The 18,145-nt window shown below is 38.3% G+C and overlaps 3 protein-coding genes across 3 annotated transcripts; all 3 read right to left on the reverse strand.

The window, feature by feature from the left end:
• Window positions 1-3,073: 3,073 nt before the first annotated feature.
• LOC147863565 (uncharacterized) lies at window positions 3,074-5,239 on the reverse strand. The gene is made up of 2 exons (XM_087320143.1): window positions 5,068-5,239; window positions 3,074-5,030 (listed from the first exon to the last, which is right to left on the reverse strand). Exon 2 carries the CDS (start codon window positions 4,958-4,960, stop codon window positions 3,476-3,478), a length of 1,485 nt encoding a protein of 494 aa, XP_087176269.1. The 5' UTR covers window positions 4,961-5,030; window positions 5,068-5,239; the 3' UTR covers window positions 3,074-3,475.
• A 1,387-nt stretch (window positions 5,240-6,626) lies between these two features.
• LOC147863566 (alpha-mannosidase 2-like) lies at window positions 6,627-12,459 on the reverse strand. Its single transcript, XM_087319363.1, has 4 exons — window positions 11,906-12,459; window positions 10,598-10,747; window positions 9,925-9,957; window positions 6,627-9,831 (listed from the first exon to the last, which is right to left on the reverse strand). The coding sequence occupies exons 1-4, from the start codon at window positions 12,419-12,421 to the stop codon at window positions 7,090-7,092; spliced, it is 3,441 nt and encodes a 1,146-aa protein (XP_087175489.1). The 5' UTR covers window positions 12,422-12,459; the 3' UTR covers window positions 6,627-7,089.
• A 1,643-nt stretch (window positions 12,460-14,102) lies between these two features.
• On the reverse strand, window positions 14,103-16,598 carry LOC147863567 (Intron maturase, type II family protein). The gene has a single exon (XM_087320086.1). The coding sequence runs from the start codon at window positions 16,481-16,483 to the stop codon at window positions 14,414-14,416; it is 2,070 nt and encodes a 689-aa protein (XP_087176212.1). The 5' UTR covers window positions 16,484-16,598; the 3' UTR covers window positions 14,103-14,413.
• Between the last annotated feature and the right edge of the window lie 1,547 nt (window positions 16,599-18,145).

Genomic DNA, 18,145 nt, shown 5'->3' on the forward strand with positions numbered 1-18,145 from the left:
AGAAACATTAATGTGTCTACAAAAAGAGCCTTTTAGGTCTACATTTGTACGCTGATGGGTTCCATTGAAACTTACATAGTGATGTCTGTGCATAAATCTCTTCAAGATTGTTTTCTCCTGAAAGGTTATTGAAGTAAAACAATATTTAATTAGCAGATAACTCTGATAGATCCGCACCATCAATCTAACTTGTCACCTTGAAACATATACATGCTTATGCATATACCAGGTTATAAACTATTAAACACCATGGGGCCACAGGCATTGAGAAGAAATACCAGATACAAGTGTACAATACCTGAAAACAAATTAATCAACATGGGATAGGAAGGGTGAAAATATTTGAAATAGAATTAATATCAATAAACAGATCACGGTGTCTTTGCTACAATATATATTTTTAAATTTTGTCAAAGAATACAACAACAAACTTCTTGAAGAGCAGTGTAGCAGCACTCCAACGTATTGGTACAGTAAATTTAATTGGAGTTGACTGTAAGATTAGTATAGATTGCCTATCCATAAATTGGGATTGAAAATAAGTTGATGTTGACAATGATTCGAATCTTAGTGAGAAATAATTTAAATTACAAAACACTAACGTGAATCTGCGTGAATGAGGGCTGTCGTATGCATATCACTGGATCATCTACTGTTTTCCTCATTGGAGCTTATCCAAAAAGGACATTCTCCTTTCTATGTAAATATTTGAAGAAGATATTCAAGGATTACCATTTCTTCTCCGAACATAACATGAAGCTCCCCATTTTGTAGCAAGATCTATATATCATCCAGGGATGAATTATTCAAGTGTATTTGTTTGGAAGAAACAGCAGGATTGTATCACCAGGAATCTATTTTGACGTAATCTGAAGCATAGAATTATGTATCACAATCATCATCTACTGTTTTCCTCATTGGAGCTTATCCAAAAAGGACATTCTCCTTTCTATGTAAATATTTGAAGAAGATATTCAAGGATTACCATTTCTTCTCCGAACATAACATGAAGCTCCCCATTTTGTAGCAAGATCTATATATCATCCAGGGATGAATTATTCAAGTGTATTTGTTTGGAAGAAACAGCAGGATTGTATCACCAGGAATCTATTTTGACGTAATCTGAAGCATAGAATTATGTATCACAATCACAAGGCCTCACACGTCACTTCCATGAATTAATTAAGCATACCCATCCTTCCAGTGAAGAATGTATGAACATTATTTCCATTATCATACAACGAAATGCTTCCATACATTTTACTTTTATGTGTTTGCAATGATTGATGAAACACCAAACCGTGCCTACCTTAGAAAATACTGAATACACAACCTTCTTGAAATGAGCTTCATTCCAGAAACTCTTTTTCTTAATGAATGCCAGCGGATTATGCGAAACTAAATGCACGACTTTTTTTCGAAGATTACCTTCTACTAGAAACACTGCCCACCATGTTTTGAATGATTCGTTGCATTTTTGCCACTGACCATCAGTACACAATAATTTCTCAATGTGCATACACACTATATGCATTGGAAGCAAAAACCATATGATTGATTTGTTATCTATAGAATTACAGAACTCTTTCCTCCAATTCAATTAATTTTACGATCTTCAAGCAGATGACAGCTGACCTTTATTTGAGCTAACAGCACAACCCATCATGAAATGGAGAAATCTGACGACATTCAGGATGTTGAGGATTAAACTGCCATTTGACATGGAGTAAGAACAAATTTTGAATTTTTTCTATTTCATTCCAAGCACAAAATTTGTTCTATTTCATTCCATGCACTAAGTTCTACCCCATAAAAGCAACACTTGAAACACCATAACGTTGAATAACATCATCCCACTTTCCATATTCTACAATCACTTTGGCTGCCTAAATCCTCAAACATATATAATAACTATTCTAATTTGCCATGACAAGCTATAGGCTATCTATCCACTCCATTTACATGTGAATCTACCGAAACATCTCAAAAACAAATTTGATCCGCCCTTAGTGCTCTCACAGGAAAACCATACTAATTACGAAAAAAGGAAAAAACCTAATTGCCAAAAAAGAAAAGCTCAGCTTCACTGTAACCCTCTGTGGAGCATAGAAAAAGAAGAATCTCTTGAAACCCTCCAATAAATTTATAGAATGTTGAATGAGAAATGGTTATTGACATACGGTAATCGGTCTCTAGTTAATGTTAAAAGCTATATCTCTCTCTAAAATCGAGAGTCTAGACTCTTAAGGAGGTTGCCTGTGGTCATATAAATACATAGTCTTGGCTTCCACTTCTGTACCAAATTTATCTAGTCACCTAATATTCTTATGGAATCTCAGATTCCATATAAGATGTCTCTTGAAGTTGGGATTAAAAAACGTAAAAATATCCAATTCGGTGGTTTTTTATTGGAGTGATAATGGTTTGAATTGAACTCTTTTGAGCATTTCTTCATATGTACTTACAGTGACAGTCAAGTAATGTCCCTTGATTCCGCACTTTCTAGCATCTTGCAACTTCATCCTCAATGCCTCCATTAATCTTTCTTTGATGATCACATACTTCACATGATCACTTGAGGCTGCCTAAAAATCTTCCAATCCATCTTTTAATCCATTTGCTGATGTCTAGCACCCAACCAGATGAGAGGATTTTGTTGAGAAACAGAGAAAGGAATTTATTGTGGGTGAATAAACCATTACTCAGTACCATCTATTTATGCTGAAATGATTTACAAGCTTGTGTACGCAACCTACAAATGCTAATTTACATTTTACACAACGCCTTTCTTCCTTACTCAGTCTGAAGATGTTTCTGCTTTTAATTTTACCATGTATGATGAGACTATCATTGCTATGATGTACATCAAATATTACACACGTGTTACCACTAAAATATGGTCTTCTTTAACTTATGTCATCCACCGATAATATCATCGTCTTGGCAGCATTGGCAGCATTGATAAACCATCACCAATCCTTGTTCTTCCATCTTTACAAGGTGTTCAGGCTGCTCAATCTTTCCAAAAAAAACACCCAATATTACGAACAGAAAACAGATCCAAGACTTCGTATGTAAAATGTTCTTACGAAAGACATTGGCTAACATGCCAGATAAACAAATATTCACAAAAAGCTTCTTAATTAAGGCTTATCATATCTCTGCCTCTTTGGCAAGTTTGAATAGCACATTTCTAATAGTTACAGAAGCTTGGTCAAGGTCTGGCCCAAATACCCACTGGCTTATAAGACATCATTTGTGTCCTTCAAAAGACAGTTTCCAAGATGTCACTGAAGAGCAAAATATCTTCGTATTAGAAAACTAAACATTTCCATAAACATCTTAAAGCTATGGTTTATATATTATTCCGATTTCTGTTGATGAGTCGCATATTTCTAGTAGTGGCTACATGAGCTTCTCAAAACTATGGCCAAAATAAACAAGCTGTTGAATGAGATTTAAATGTTTCTAATCCTTACAGACAGTTAGCAAGTTGTTGAATTGCACAGAACATCTTCCGGCGAGACCCGACGGCAGGGATGCCCATCTCTTTTAGGTCATCAAGGGTCAACAAAGGCAAGACTTGTGGATCAACCTCATGCACCTCGAAATGTTGTGCATATTTTGTCAAACCAAGATCTTCGAGCCATCCTGCTATGCCATTCAACAAATGAGAATGCTGTTTAGGGGCTTCTTTGTTTCCACGACACTCACTGATCGGTTGCTCACATATATCATTCCATTGTTTTTCTTCTTGCAAGGCCTTGGTTTCAATATCATCTTCGCAATTCTTTTTGAGTTCTTTGCAATTTTGTTTTATGTTTTTCCAAGTCAACACATTGCCTCCAGTTCTTACCTGTATCTCCTGTCCTCCCTCAAGCAAGTATTTCCTAGAGATCTTCTGAGAGATTTGTTCTTGTTGAGATTTTACCTGTGGCCTACTCTCCATCGAATTACTAGTCTCTTTCATGTCATTCTGCTCATTCTGCTCATCCAACTCATCCAGATCACAGTCTCGAAAGCCTTCAGGCGTATGGCACTCATTTCCTTCATCAGAGTGTATGTCCTTCGCATCCCCTTCTTCATCATCAGAATGTGATTCGTTTACATTCCCATCCTCTGCATCATCAGAGTGTAGTTCTTTTAAATCCTCTGGATCAGAATTCTCTTCTACATTCTCCATAAACGAATCCAATTTAGAGCCATTATCTATGTTATGAACTTCTCTGTCGATGTTCTTGACAAACTTCTCAGAAGACCTCACACAAACTGCACCATGGGAGTTTCGGTTCTGATCCAGCCAGCTATCCTTAGGGACTATAATAGTGCATGTGGAAGAAACATCAGGAGGCATAACAGTATGCTGCAAACCATCACCATCACCATGGAACCTTCCATTGTTTGGATGAAAGGAAGACCAGGTTTTGGAAGATCTGGCTGATTTTCTGTGATTCCCTGGAGTAGAGACTAAAGCTCTGTTTCTTTCCAAATCAGCTGTATTCTCCTTCAATCTGGTATTATTTGTCAATACAGATGTGGGCTTTTTTCTCCTCTCTGTCGTGAAAGGTGCAGAAAAGCGACCTTCCATTTCTTTCTTTCTTCTCTCTGTCAATAAAGATGTACTCTGATCCAAAATCTCATTCTTCCTTATTTCCGCCGGGAAAGAAGGCTGATCTATTGTTTGTTTCATTCTTCTTTCTGTCAAGAAAAATGCAGATTGATCTGCTGTTTCTTTCTTGTTTCTTCGTTCTGTGGTGAAAGCTGCAGACGGATCTATTGTTTCTTTTTTGTGTCTTCTTTCTGTCATGAAAGCTGCAGGTTGATCACCTATTTCTCCTAATCTAACACTCGGTCGCCTCTGACGTTTCGTGCCATGAGGACTTACAAGAGACTGGTCACAATTGATAGCAGGAAACGGCATCTGAGGTTGATCTGATTCTCTCCTTTCACACAAATGCATCCAAGAAAACCGTTTCAGAAACTTGAAGAGATATAGAAATGAAACAAAGAAACCGTATTATCTCCTCCTCCTTCTAAAGCACAGAAACCCTATTTTTCTATTTTCACCTATACCCGAGAAACCCTAGCCTTTGTGCAGAAACGCCGGTGCTCTTCTCATTCTTTTATTCGTAACAAAGAGAAACCCTAGAAGGTTGCAGAAAGCCCGGGATTCTTCTCCTCTTCCGTTCGATTTTGATCAGAGGCAGCGATGAATCAAAGCAAAGAGAAAACAAAGAACCTTAAAACTTACAAAAAAATCAACAGGAGGAAGAAGAAAACATGTGCTGGACACCCAAAGAGGAGGAGGGCTGTTGTGCGTCGTCTTCTTCTGTCAATCTACTTGTCAGAGGTGAATGAAGAACGCCATTGCCAGTTATATATATATATACTGTAGAAGTGAGCTACCATTGCCTGGCCCATCCAGAGAGATCATCATGTCTGTCTCCATGGAGATGGATGTAGCTCAGTTGGTAATGTTGTCCAATGGAGACTACAAGGTCATGGGTTCAACTCCGAAATTACATTCCATAGTAATTTACGATAAAAGAAAACAAAATACAAAGTGACATTTCAATCAGGTCTAATTGTTACCAATGCAAATTAGAGAAGGAAGGACATGTATAGCTTGCTAGAGATGAATCTCCTTGCAATAAGCCCTAAATGTGAGCTTGTTTCGAGAAGGAAGGACATGTATAACTTGTTGATGAGTCTCATTGTGGCATAGGAATGTACAAGTATGTTTGAGACAATAGAGGTAGTAGATTGACCATCTTTATAGTCAATTATGACATGAGCAACCAATGCGGAACACAATTTCACAATCTAAAGAAGAGAGCTTAACCTCACCAATAGACTCTCGATAGCATCTCAAACTATCATGATGAAGCGAGTAGCCAATATCCTTTATATAGGTCAATGCACGTTGCTCCCAGACCACCACTTGTTCCTACATGCCATATGTCCTTATGTGTTTATCCCACTTCCTAGAATAATCAATTTCCCGACTAGCAACCCATTACTGTTAGGATAGCCATCAAATGACCAGACTTCTTGTTATTGTCTCAATTTTTCATGTTGGGTTTGATGTTCTCATCTAGCAAAAGTCTATACATTGGTCCTCTCTGCATTTATCACTCATTGGTTGATGCTTAATGGCTTACAAAGTGGTGTTAACGACTTCCCAATATATTAACCCATGTTGGATGTTGCATAGAGACCTAGCTAATACAACTATTATTGACCAATTAGTATGAAGCTACATTTTGTTGGAAGTTGGTAGTTCCACAACCATTGGTTAAGTGGCTTGCCATACATGGAATCTTCAAGATCACAAGGTGTGAGTTTAAGACTAGAAGATGTAAAGTCACATTAATCTTTCAAAGCTTTGTATCCATGTACACCTTTAGGGAAAGGAGTGAGTTTCCAACTAGTCGTGCCTTGGTGTCTCCCATAACAATCAATTGTTTGGGTATCATCTTTCTATTTTATTTTCACTAAGGTGTTACAAAAAGCAAAATACCACAAGTGCATAAAAGTACACATCAACTAAAAAGGAAATAGTTACTTTGACATTGGCCATAAATAGAACTGATGTGCAATGGTAAGAATTGTTGTGCAAGAGACAATTGTAAATAGTATTGATGAATATGTACTCCATTTTATGAAAATGTTCAACTATGTTTTCACCATTTTGTTACATTAAATGATGGGTAAAAATTGTTTAGGCAATAAAGCTAAACATATCATTTTCTTTTTCATCTCACAAATTTCGTAAGCTGCTCACTCACCTACTGGCAATGAACCATATTCTCAACTGGAAGTCATCTTCAGATTGACTTGAAATCTTTTCTCTAACGTTGATCCAGCAATGCAGTATTGGCTCCATATATATTGTTGAATAAAATTTATGATCTACATGGATTGTGTAGGTCTTTTATTTCCTCTTTTTTTCTTTTGGATGCGGGGTAGTTCTGATTCTATACGTGGCAACCAGGCCAGAGGTGGGGCTTGAACTTCCAACCTGTAGAATAATACAAGGCAAGAACCTGAACCTCAGTATAACTTGTTAAACATTTGACATTCCTTAGTTCATTTGCCATTACTCAGTTCAAGTTTCAATGATAGTATCTCCATGGGAAATAGATTGATCACTCCCTTCTTCCCACCAAACCCTACACGCTGCTTCCTCCCCAAAGACTCTTCACTAAGCTCATAATGTAAGTTGTCATGCACTAGATTTAGAGATGATACTTTTGCATTCTTCACATGGAGATTTTTAAAAATATCAAATAAATCAAGCCTTCCACCATTATCACCCACATCACTGCAATGTAACTGGTCCTTTTTGTGATATGAAACATCCCATCCCTTTCGATGTATGGTAAGAGCATACTTCGCGGTTGCCTTTGACCTCAAGAATTCTAGAGGCTGTGGAACCTTCAGAGATACTATATGAAAATCACACGGAAATTCTACTGCCAATGGTGAGAAGGTTTTACGGAGTGAACTGCTCCTTGCTTCCAAGGCATTCTCCACCTTGCTGAGGAATTTGTGTACCGGGTAGCTTAGCTGCATTGATACGCGATGAGAAAGGAGGGATGGCATATGGGTAGCAGATGCTATAATAGGTTGCAATACTCGATCACTTCTTTCAAATAATAGATGGAAATGAGCATCCATCGGCCGATTATCAAGTATTCCTTGCCCAAGACCTCTATCATCATCTCGCATTAACCTCCTATCAAGCATTACCTCCAATGCCCCTGTTTTTAAGCTTGCCACACCAAGTGCCTGATGAGAGTGAATAGAAAAACGGTGCCCATCTCTCCCTTGTATAAATGCAAGTGATGGCATTGGATAATAGTTACCTTGGAGAGGAATTTTCTCTCTATTTTCTCTAGCTATGGTTTGGAAACCATTAAGGTCAGAAAAGAAGGTATTGCTGGTATCCAGATCCGTTTCATATCTGACTATTAACTCCTTGTCATCATATTGATGGTCTAGCAATTCCACATGGTATTCCATCTCCACTGAAAACACTTGGATAGAGTCTTTTCCATTATAAAGACGAGCCTTGCGACTGCATGGAGAGGGATTCCAATCACTCTTTGGTTGTGTATAAACCTCCTGCATCAAAGGCCCTGTAGTCACAATGAGTGACCCACCTGATTGAATTATGGACTTGGCTTCCCCCACAGGTTTAAAGAGATATGCTCCACTTCCACGACTTGAATAAAAAGCGATGTCTTCCTTTAAACTCAATCTGGTTCCATCTTCCAAGTTCTTTACATATACGAGTTGACCATGTTCAACAGAAAAGGCCAAGCTCTGATGTTGGTTATGTATTGTGACAATCTCTTCTTCTATTTTTGTGCACACATACGGGGAAGGGCAAGAGAAGGCTGGTGGTAAGTTAAAGATCTTTACTTGTGCGAGCTCTGCGGGCTTACAAGATGGCAAATTCTTGGCAGAAGAAATGAAGAATGTTTGAAAGCCCAAAGATGGGATATCTGCATGCCAATGCAGCCTGTGTTTTGCATGGTTACCATCGCCAACAACCCACTCTGGACTAACCTGACTCTCTACAGGTTCCCAATTGGAATCAACTATACATATATCAGTCGTTTCCACAGGAAGCATCATAACCTGTTTCAGTGTTTCTTCAAGAGGATTGTAAATAACTACTCTCTGGACTTTGCCAGAGCTGATATCAACCACATTCCTAACTGGAATCATATCATGTGCTTTCCTGTTGACCTCAGGCATAAACATATCCAAATCTGCACTTTGAGGTTTGGCATCTCTTTTTCCAAGTAATGCACCTACTGCTTGTGCCATAAATGTTTCTAGATCTAGGAGAGCTGAGTGCATCCTTATTGCATAATCCAATACCACATGGTTTTTTGCTGTACCAGTTATCCCATCATGATGCTGAAACAATGCAAGATTTCTCCGAGCCGAGATTAGTTTTGGACTAAAAGCCAAAGGGAAAGCATCTAGATCTGATCCTTGACAATATGCCAAAGAGAGTGAAAACAAGATGTCTGCGGCCCGCAATGTCTCCTCTAAAATCCGGTCTATGGACTTATAGAAAGGCCTTGTTACATAATATCCACTCCAGTAATCCTGTACCCTATCTGCATAAGTAAAAAAATCTCCTGACAATGATGGGAACTTTGACTTGTCCTTTTCTGCATCCATTTCCGCTTTCGCAGCTGTGAAGTAGTCTTCTAATGACCCAAACTGTACTTCTGCTTTGAATTGGGGGTGTGTATTAATGTGATCAAAGATCTTCTGGTAGTTCTCAAACTGTATATCTGCTTCTCCATGTGTGATATAGCGAAAATCATCTCCAAGGGGAACCAGGAGAGTATTGGTCTTGTACAAGGTAGACTTTTTCCTATACTGGTCTAATAATTTCTCAGATCTCTCATGAACATTATTTATAGTTATTCTTTGTGGATCGTATCCCCACGGACAACGCTGTGCAGAACCATACCCTGGTAAACGCCAGTAGTCAAATTGGCAGCATATAGCTGGCTCTGGACCACATGTATGCGGAATGTCATACGAATAAAATGGCATCATATGGCAGAAAATATCTGTAGTATTGGATACATCCCAGCTTTGCCTCCAGAAAAATTCCAAATTCTGTTGCTGTGCAAGAGCTTTCTTTACCTCATAGTGGGTCCTCTGAATGAGCATATTCTCAAAACCCATTCTTTTCAATAGATATGCCATGGTTGGTGAATGTCCAAAGGGATCAATAGCCCATGCATTCTTTGGGATGACACCCACAGTGTTTAGAAGCCAAAGATTTCCCTCTGTTATCTGCAATATATGGGAGATATCTTAGTCCTGATGGTAGGAGCAACCATTACATTGTTCAAATAAGCTTTATATGGAATGGATATGGGAACATACCTGTTCAATGATAGCATAATAATGAGAGTTTGCCTGATACACATCAACATAACCCATACTTTGATTAGAAAACTAAATTGCGGCCAAGGTGATTTGATATAAATAAACCAAATTGAACTTTTCAGAAAAGAACATGAAACGTGGTGCTACATGAGACTATTTTTAGTAAGTCTAAATTGAACTTTCTCGATGGAAGGAAAAATGAAATGTATTACTAGATGATATCAGATGTACTGGATAGTTCAATACTGACAAAAAACTTTTCATTCAGCCATATTTGAGGGTTGACATATGAGACAACACATGCTCTAGGTGTAAACCATACAGCTTGGCACAAGTATGTGCAACCAGTTAACAATGAAACACTGAAAGGAACACTGGTCTTTAGGGGAAATCTAAATTTCATGTGTATTTAACAATTCCATTTCAACAGGTTTTGTAATCTTAAACAAGGTTTTTGGGAATCCATTCTGTATCAAATCTCCAACCATGAGAAATTCTAGCCAAATTGACAGACCCATTGAGTTTTGCTGCATTCTGGAAGTTCCAGTTCAAGGATATAGTCATGCAAGAGATGCACTCGGCTACCCATCAACTATAGAAAGAACAAACTAATATGAAACCTGGACCAAAGACTTTACGTAAACAAAATCTAAATAGAAAGCACACATACTTCATCATTCATGACCCAGCCACCACCAACGATTTCAAGTTGTCCATTCTTTACTAGTTTAATAAAAGCTTCCTTTTCAGAATGGGATGCATCTCTCCACCACCTTTCCAAATAGGACATTTCTTCCCATATAAATTTCCTTCTCTTATCCTGCAGAAAATATAGTGACAATATCAAGAACCCACAATAGTTAGTAGCTTAAGCTAAGACGCACACTTCAATGATAATGCACACTTCAAGTTATGTTTTAACACATTAATCTTTTTTTAGGTGTTTTATTTACATTATTCTGCTAATATCACTTGTGGATAAATTGTTATCTACCACAGCTTCCAGTTCACACTCCTCCATTTACATATATATCAATATACAATATACTAGCTTGTTCAATGCCATAGAGTACATGCAATTGATCAAGAACCCATCTCTTTTTCTTTTTCAAACACCTCCCTTCTATTCTAGCTGAATGTAAAGTTGCTATTGCAAAGCCTTTGCATAAGTTATTCCACCCCGAACACATTTCATCCCCTTGAAATGCATATCACCTTCATGAAATGTTAACACTAAACATCATATAGCTATGAGCAACATACGAGAAATGTATAGGCCTATGATTAAGTAATAGGATACAGGAATTACATGCTTAAGAAGCCATATTTTCAGTGTTGTCTTGGACTGAATCAATTCACACATTTCACTTGTTCCATACTGATGTTTTCCCTATCATAAATTTTCTCAACTATTCCTAGTGTAAATCATTAACAGAAATTAGGTCTTCATAAGTATAAATTATCTTCAGTACTCTTTAGTGAACTACCTTTTGATCATGAGGCCTTTTCTGGAGCTAATGAAATTATATCAAGTTAATCAAAAGGTCGAAAAAGAAAGTAAGGCAGTATTCATGACAGCATTGATCTTTAATATGAGATTGATGAGTATTCAGAAAAAATACTAAACATGTTTCTAGAATCATGACCAGTTTCTTCATGAGGAGGTATTCTCAAAAAAAACCACAATGGTGGTATCATAGCATAATTAAATGCAAGTCTAGTAATGTTGAATCTGCAAACACGAAAGAAAATAAGTATATGCTCTGAAAACAAATAAACAATCACTTTCAAACACAGACCTTCAATTACATAGGATCAATAAAAACATCAATTTTTGTACTACAATTCAATGAAGGGAAGGTGAATGTGCTCTAAATGTTCTCGTCCCTGTCTTGAATCCCAATCATATAGCATTATATATATAACTGCTCTTAAAAACTCAAAGAATTAATAAAAGAAATTTGAACAAAAGATTCACCTTGCTAAGAGCAGCAACAATGGTGGAGAGGATGTTGCGTGATCTCTCTTGATAGTATTCTTCAACAGTGCGAAGCCAACCAGGGTCATTATGAGAGTGGGGAACAACAAATACTCTAAGCTTCTTTTTATCCCATTCATCTCCCCTATACTTCACATCCCATCCTTGTTTCCAAGCACCACCATCAAGGTCTCTGAACTCAATTTCATCATAAAGCTCGCTCATCTGTATATCTACTCTAGCTTCTTTAACTTCGGTGGCATTCAGTAGAGTTAAGGAAGAAACATATGCCTGCAAAGAAGATGATGTCGACGAAGAGCGAGTGAGCAAAGTGTGAGGAAACCCGATCTTGAAAATGGCTATGGAAGAGATGGCAATAGCGAACAAGACGAGGGTTCTGATCTGTTTGGTAATGCAATCCTTCTTAAAGATCCAAGCACGGCGTCTGATCTTGCTCTTCGGTTTGGTCTGAGGGAGGAGCAGGGGCCGTCTCTGGGTAGAGCTTGAGGCCGCCATGGAAGCTGGGAACAGAACAGAACAGAATGAAAGAAAGAAAGAGAGGACCAGCAAAACGTAAGATGTCTCTGTAAAACTGTAATGCATAGGAAAGTAGTATAAGAAAATTACAGAAATGACTCTGCATCATCAAGTCTTGCCATTAACTTCAATTAATCATCATTAGCATCATTGTCAATGCATCCTCTTGACTCTTAGCTTACACTAATCCTTCTTCGTACCAATTAGCTCTTCAATTAATCGTCACAAATGCTTGGTTTGCCCCGTGCTGGCATTCAAGCATTGAATGTTTAAATGGGACCAAGTGGACGTCTCATTTGTTTGTAATCAATAGTTCTAAGGAAGGCTTGTCATGGATTATGGTATTGTGCCTTTGAAGTATGAACATGCCCATGTGATGGTCTAGGTTGGACTATGTCCAAAGATGTGTGGTATGTGGGGGACAAACTTTGTGTCATACAAATCTCAAAGTCACATCAATATAGTGAATGGGAGACATGACTCGAGTCTAACAACCAATGAAGTGTTGTCATGTGGGGCCTTTGTTGAAATTGAGGGTGAGGCCCCACATTGGACAATTGTAATGATGATTAAAAAACATATGGTTGAATACCAAACCATGAAAGAGGTTAGCAATCCTAATGTGCCATGATCCAATGCATCACTTTTGATTGGACCGGTTATTTGGGAGCGAAAACAATATGCATTGGCTTGTAGAGCCATATAATCCCCATTACAACTTTTTGTTAAAATCAACATATTATCATGTGAAACATGTTAGAACAACTCAATACAATTACCTTGGTGTGTCAATTTAACCTAAAAGTACCTCCTTCAATTTGAGTTTGAGTTAACTTGTCTAACTCATTTTTAACAAGTCTTTCCATATGTTAGATTTGTCCTATATTTGTTTACTTGTATAGGGACATGGACATCATCATGGTTCAAATTGATTTTGGGAGTAAATAATGTATTCAAATCTCACCTTGTTACCGAATCATCTTGAGGAGTATTATATCACGCTAACATACAAAGCTTAATGGTGTTATAAAATGTAAGGACTTGTTTGATCAAATTACTATAAATTATTCCTAGGACACTCATCAATAGGAGTAAGAAAGACATTAGGAAAAGAGCAAAGAATATGTTCGATCAAATTGCTATAAATTATTCCTAGGACACTCATCAACAGGAGTGAGAATGACATTAGGGAAAGAGCAAAGAATATGTTTGATCAAATTGTTATAAATTATTCCTAGGACACCCATCAACAGCGGTGAGAAAGACATTAGGAAAAGAGCACAGAATATGGGGGAAAGGGTGTGATGAAGAAAATATGGAGATCGGAGGTGGATATTATGAAGAACTTTTGTTGTTGATAAATCACCTTTTCAAAAACCACCATGGAAAGATAAATAAAAAGACAAGGCCATTCTTTCTTAAAGATGCTTTTGTTTGGTTCGCTGAACCTATGTTTCATATGCGGGGAGTGGACCGCCAATATGAGCTGTTTGCATAAAACACAATTGAATCGATCAAAAGAAAAGACAAACAAACAAAGAAGAAGAAGAAGAAAAATCATCCAAAACAAGCATGGAAGCAAAAACTAACTTTTTGGAACACCGCAATAAGTTTCATTGAAATACGCCGATGTGATGCCTTCAAGTAAAAATGGAGAATGGATATCATGCTTTAGAGCATATCACTGTCTATACATATTCCATAATCTGCAGTCCACATGATCACATATTGCAAGTCAACAGAGCCTGCCTGATAACTTGACATGATAGAGGTGTTTAATACCATCCAAAAGGTCATAAAACAGGGCCCCCAGTTACCCTTAAGACTCGGGAAATGGTTCTGATTCCTTGTTTCTGGACCAAGATCTCTCAGAGATCATTTTGAGTATATTGCCCTGCATATATTCGTTCCATTTCGCATACTCTATAAGAACCTTGGGCATAATAAATCACATACCCAAAAGCCCCTTTTCTAACCAACTGCCTCATTAAGCATACTTTTTACATTTTCCTCTACTTGCCCAGCACCGAGGAGATCATTTTTCATGTGATATGAACCCTTGAAAAAAGACCATAATATCCGAGACATGTTCTCTTGTGGTGTGACCGTTGGTTTCTCCTCAATTTGCTTCCTTAGATTCTCTTCACATCCAGGTTGAAGCATAAATGCTAGCTCTCTCAAGAAGATCTCGTGTTCAGGGATCCAATTTCGAGGCAAAGGCGTTAAATCTACATCCGGTGATTGAGAGATTTTATGGAACTCGATCCCGGGTATTTCCCCCTCAACAAAGCCTTTCTTCATCATCCTTTTGAAATGTTCTGAAAGACCTTTCTTATCCTTGATTGGCAAGCTCAAATCTCCACTGCCAACCTTATACACTTGGGCTCTTGAACGAAGCTTATACTTTGCCGCATACATTTTCGCCACTGAGGATCGAAGGATGAATTGGCAAAAATTGGAGGCTTTTTTCCTATTGTCAGCATATCGAAACCACTCGGCCAAATGCTCAAGGATGTTGTTGATTTGAGCATTAGTTATGGATTGTGGTGCATGGAAAAGGCGGAAGCAAGGTTGGGCATCCGTTTTTCCCTTAAGAAATCCGATCCTTCGAAGATGTGCCATGCACGACTCCAAGCTAACCGTCATCGAAAGAACACTTCCTAAGACTTTAGTTCGGATAAACTTCCCTTCCGGTGTGGTGCGTCGGATCAAGATTTGCTTCACTCTCCTCGAAATCACATGGTCTAGAAAGACGATTCCTTTCTTCACGTGAATAAGCTTCGAGGCTTCTTCGCTGATCTTCAATTTGAGGTCATTCTGACAAAAATCTAGAATCCTTTGCCTCATTTCAATGGCATCAGCTCTTGGACCTCGAAAAGCTACCAAAATTTGGGTACCATATCTTATATAGTCCATTCGTCGAGTTTTTACAACCCCGGGTGCAGCTGGGATGAACTGAACAAAAGCATCGCCCTCATCCATTACTTCATCCTCTATGTTCCAAATCGAGTCCGATTGGGATACTCTGAGATACTCTTTGATCCTCCTCTCCATCCATCGATCTAATTGATCAAAATATATATTCAAAAGAAGTGAGCTAAGCCCGCCACAAGCACCCCAGGTAGGATTTCTTGCAATCTCACTGGGTGCAAATCCAAAAAAGCTCTCCAACCAATAAGGGTCAGGTTTGGGGCCACCTTCATCGATCCTTTTCTTCCATTCTTTCTTATTTTTCGGCTTGCTTGGCTTTGGCAAAGGAGGTGGCGGGTCAGTCATAACACCTGACTTGATAACACTGAGAACTTTCTTATCTTTAACTGCATGAAACATGGCTTGCATGAGGATACCAGGCCTCACAGTATCCAAAGAATCGCTAAAATCACATTTGAAATACCAAACATAGCCAGGGAAAGACCGTCGAATGACTCGAAGGGCAGTATGGGCGTCTCTGCCTGGTCGAAAACCATGGGATTTTGGTGAGAATCGGGATTCGTAGATTGGGTCCAGAATCATCAAGAGAACCTCTTGCACAATCCGATCTTGGAAGACCGGGGATGCATGAATCCTCGATAGATACTTCTTCCTCCTTGTCGATCCCATCTCATCCAAAACCTCTTTCTCTCCAGGGGAAATTATAAATATCTTGCCATAACCTCCCCACACGAATTCCTTTTGAATCACCGATTCACTCAGCATCTCAAGGTTGAGCAGAACTACTCTGTCATAGGCACTCTCATTGGAATACGAACCAACAAATTCCATGCATACTTTTTGATACGCTGCAAACCATAGCTCTTGCTTCTTCAGCAGAGGAGATAAACCTTCATAGGATTTGTTCTTGTTCTTGAAGCAGCTTATCCACCAATCAGTGCATATCTTCATTCCATCTAATCTTCTCCCAGAGCTATGGTGAGTGGGTGGCCTGTTTCGTTGTTGAAGAAAGCTGCTATAGGTGCGAACAGGCGAAAGGTAAGGGGCAATCTTCAAGCGAGCTCGGTTGGTTGAGAAGATGAAAAAGAAGCTTCGTTGGAGTTTCTGCATCGTAATTACCACGATTAGGAAGAAGAAGAAGAAGAAGTGGTTTCATGAATGGTCGCCATAGCGACGAGCGTTGGAGTTTCTTCTTTCTCGCTGAGAGTGAGAGACGGGGGAAGGGTTAGGGTTAGGGTTTAGCAGGGTTTATGTTTGGTGGAGGGGTGTCAACAGAATGCTTGTAGGTTTTCAAAATTAGGGTATATACCCTTGGGTATCTCAAAGTTTTCACAAATGGTCGGTCATTGTCAAGATTTCAATTTAATGTAATGGCTACATCCATACCTAATGTGCGCCATATCCTACAAATCTTATCCTAAGAACTTGCCTTGCACTCTGGCGGGGATACAAATATCGATTTAATCCAATTGTTTGATTCATGCCCCTCTCGACCCATTCATGTTTGTACTATGCAGTTGGCTCCGATCTTTATTGACGACTTTGTTTAGTGTTATGTGTTGCCTTAGGATGTTGTTAGCAAGGACCTCGTTGTTGCGCTAGCTTTTGTAAGGAACTCGTGATTGCCTTAGCTTGGGCAAGATGATTGCAAAATAAGCGCAATGAGTTGTCAAAACTATTGAAGATTACATAAAAATCTAGGGATACACTCGATGCATTGCCACAATGATTGTGAACATCATCATCACACAAAAACACCCAATGGTGTCAATTCGACAAATGTATTATGCATAAATGTTTGTGATGTGGAATAAGAATCATTCAACGACACTACGTGATGGTATACAAAGATACAGTAGTACATGACGTTAATTGGCACTCGCTATGCTTTAGAAACATTGGTTAGAAAGTAATGGTGGCAATCAAGGTTTTGATTCCCCGTTGATTAGAAGCATCAAGTGTGAACCTTCTATTGAGTTAGGTTAACATCAACATTTACTATAGGGAGAATGAATGTTTTTTTAACAAGTAATAACTATATGGCGAAAATAATACTTTTATAGATGTCGTAGAACACATTGTGATCATTAGGAAAGGCATACCATTCATATGAAACAATGAGTTAAGACGCGTAGCAAATTCCATAAGATAGAGCAAATTCATGTATATTAGTAAATCTTCTCGGCCTACTAAGATATTGATAAGGAAGCTCGTAAACAAACAAACCATGATGACCTCACCAAAAGGAGTCGTTGATTACATAAGCACTTCACATAATAGGCAAGCAAACATGTCTAAGATCTCAAGGCTACTTTCTCTTGTTTTGTGTGGAAAACACCACCACGACAAAGGTTGTTTGTGAATATGAACATGTTTATGCACATGATTTGCATTGTTTGTAAAACACACTTGATGAGAAGGTCTACAAATATTGGACGAAGTCTATACAATAAAACATTTGTAAGAACATCAAATGGTTTTCAATATCTCTTTCCAATAACAAGTATGATAGTAAGCAAAATACTTAGGATAGATGTTGTATCAACGGTTTGACTCTCTCTCTCTCTCTATATGTGTGTGTGTGTGTGTATGCATGTATGTACAATGTATGTGTATATATGCATGTATGTATGTATGCATGTATATCGACGATGATGCATAGGGAAAGACCGTAACATACTACCTTAGACAAGAGGTAGGCCTTTCCTCGTGTATAAGTAAACATTGTAATGCAACAAGTAAGGCCATATTATGCCAAACCACACGGTGGAA

Source organism: Azolla caroliniana, unplaced genomic scaffold (assembly GCF_043228905.1).
Source record: "Azolla caroliniana isolate FFs.n. ecotype wild unplaced genomic scaffold, voAzoCaro1.0.p SCAF_5, whole genome shotgun sequence".
In the NCBI taxonomy this organism is placed as follows: Eukaryota; Viridiplantae; Streptophyta; class Polypodiopsida; order Salviniales; family Salviniaceae; genus Azolla; species Azolla caroliniana.

Bases quoted from the DNA above. Each gene is read 5' to 3' on its own strand.
- LOC147863566 (XM_087319363.1), bottom strand. From the start codon at position 12,421: ATGGCGGCCTCAAGCTCTACCCAGAGACGGCCCCTGCTCCTCCCTCAG. The intron at 10,748-11,905 runs GTGAATCTTTTG...TATTTTCTGCAG, and splicing joins TTGTTGCTGCTCTTAGCAAG to GATAAGAGAAGGAAATTTAT. The intron at 9,958-10,597 runs GTATGTGTGCTT...GATGTGTATCAG, and splicing joins GCTGGGTCATGAATGATGAA to GCAAACTCTCATTATTATGC.
- LOC147863565 (XM_087320143.1), bottom strand. From the start codon at position 4,960: ATGCATTTGTGTGAAAGGAGAGAATCAGATCAACCTCAGATGCCGTTT.
- LOC147863567 (XM_087320086.1), bottom strand. From the start codon at position 16,483: ATGCAGAAACTCCAACGAAGCTTCTTTTTCATCTTCTCAACCAACCGA.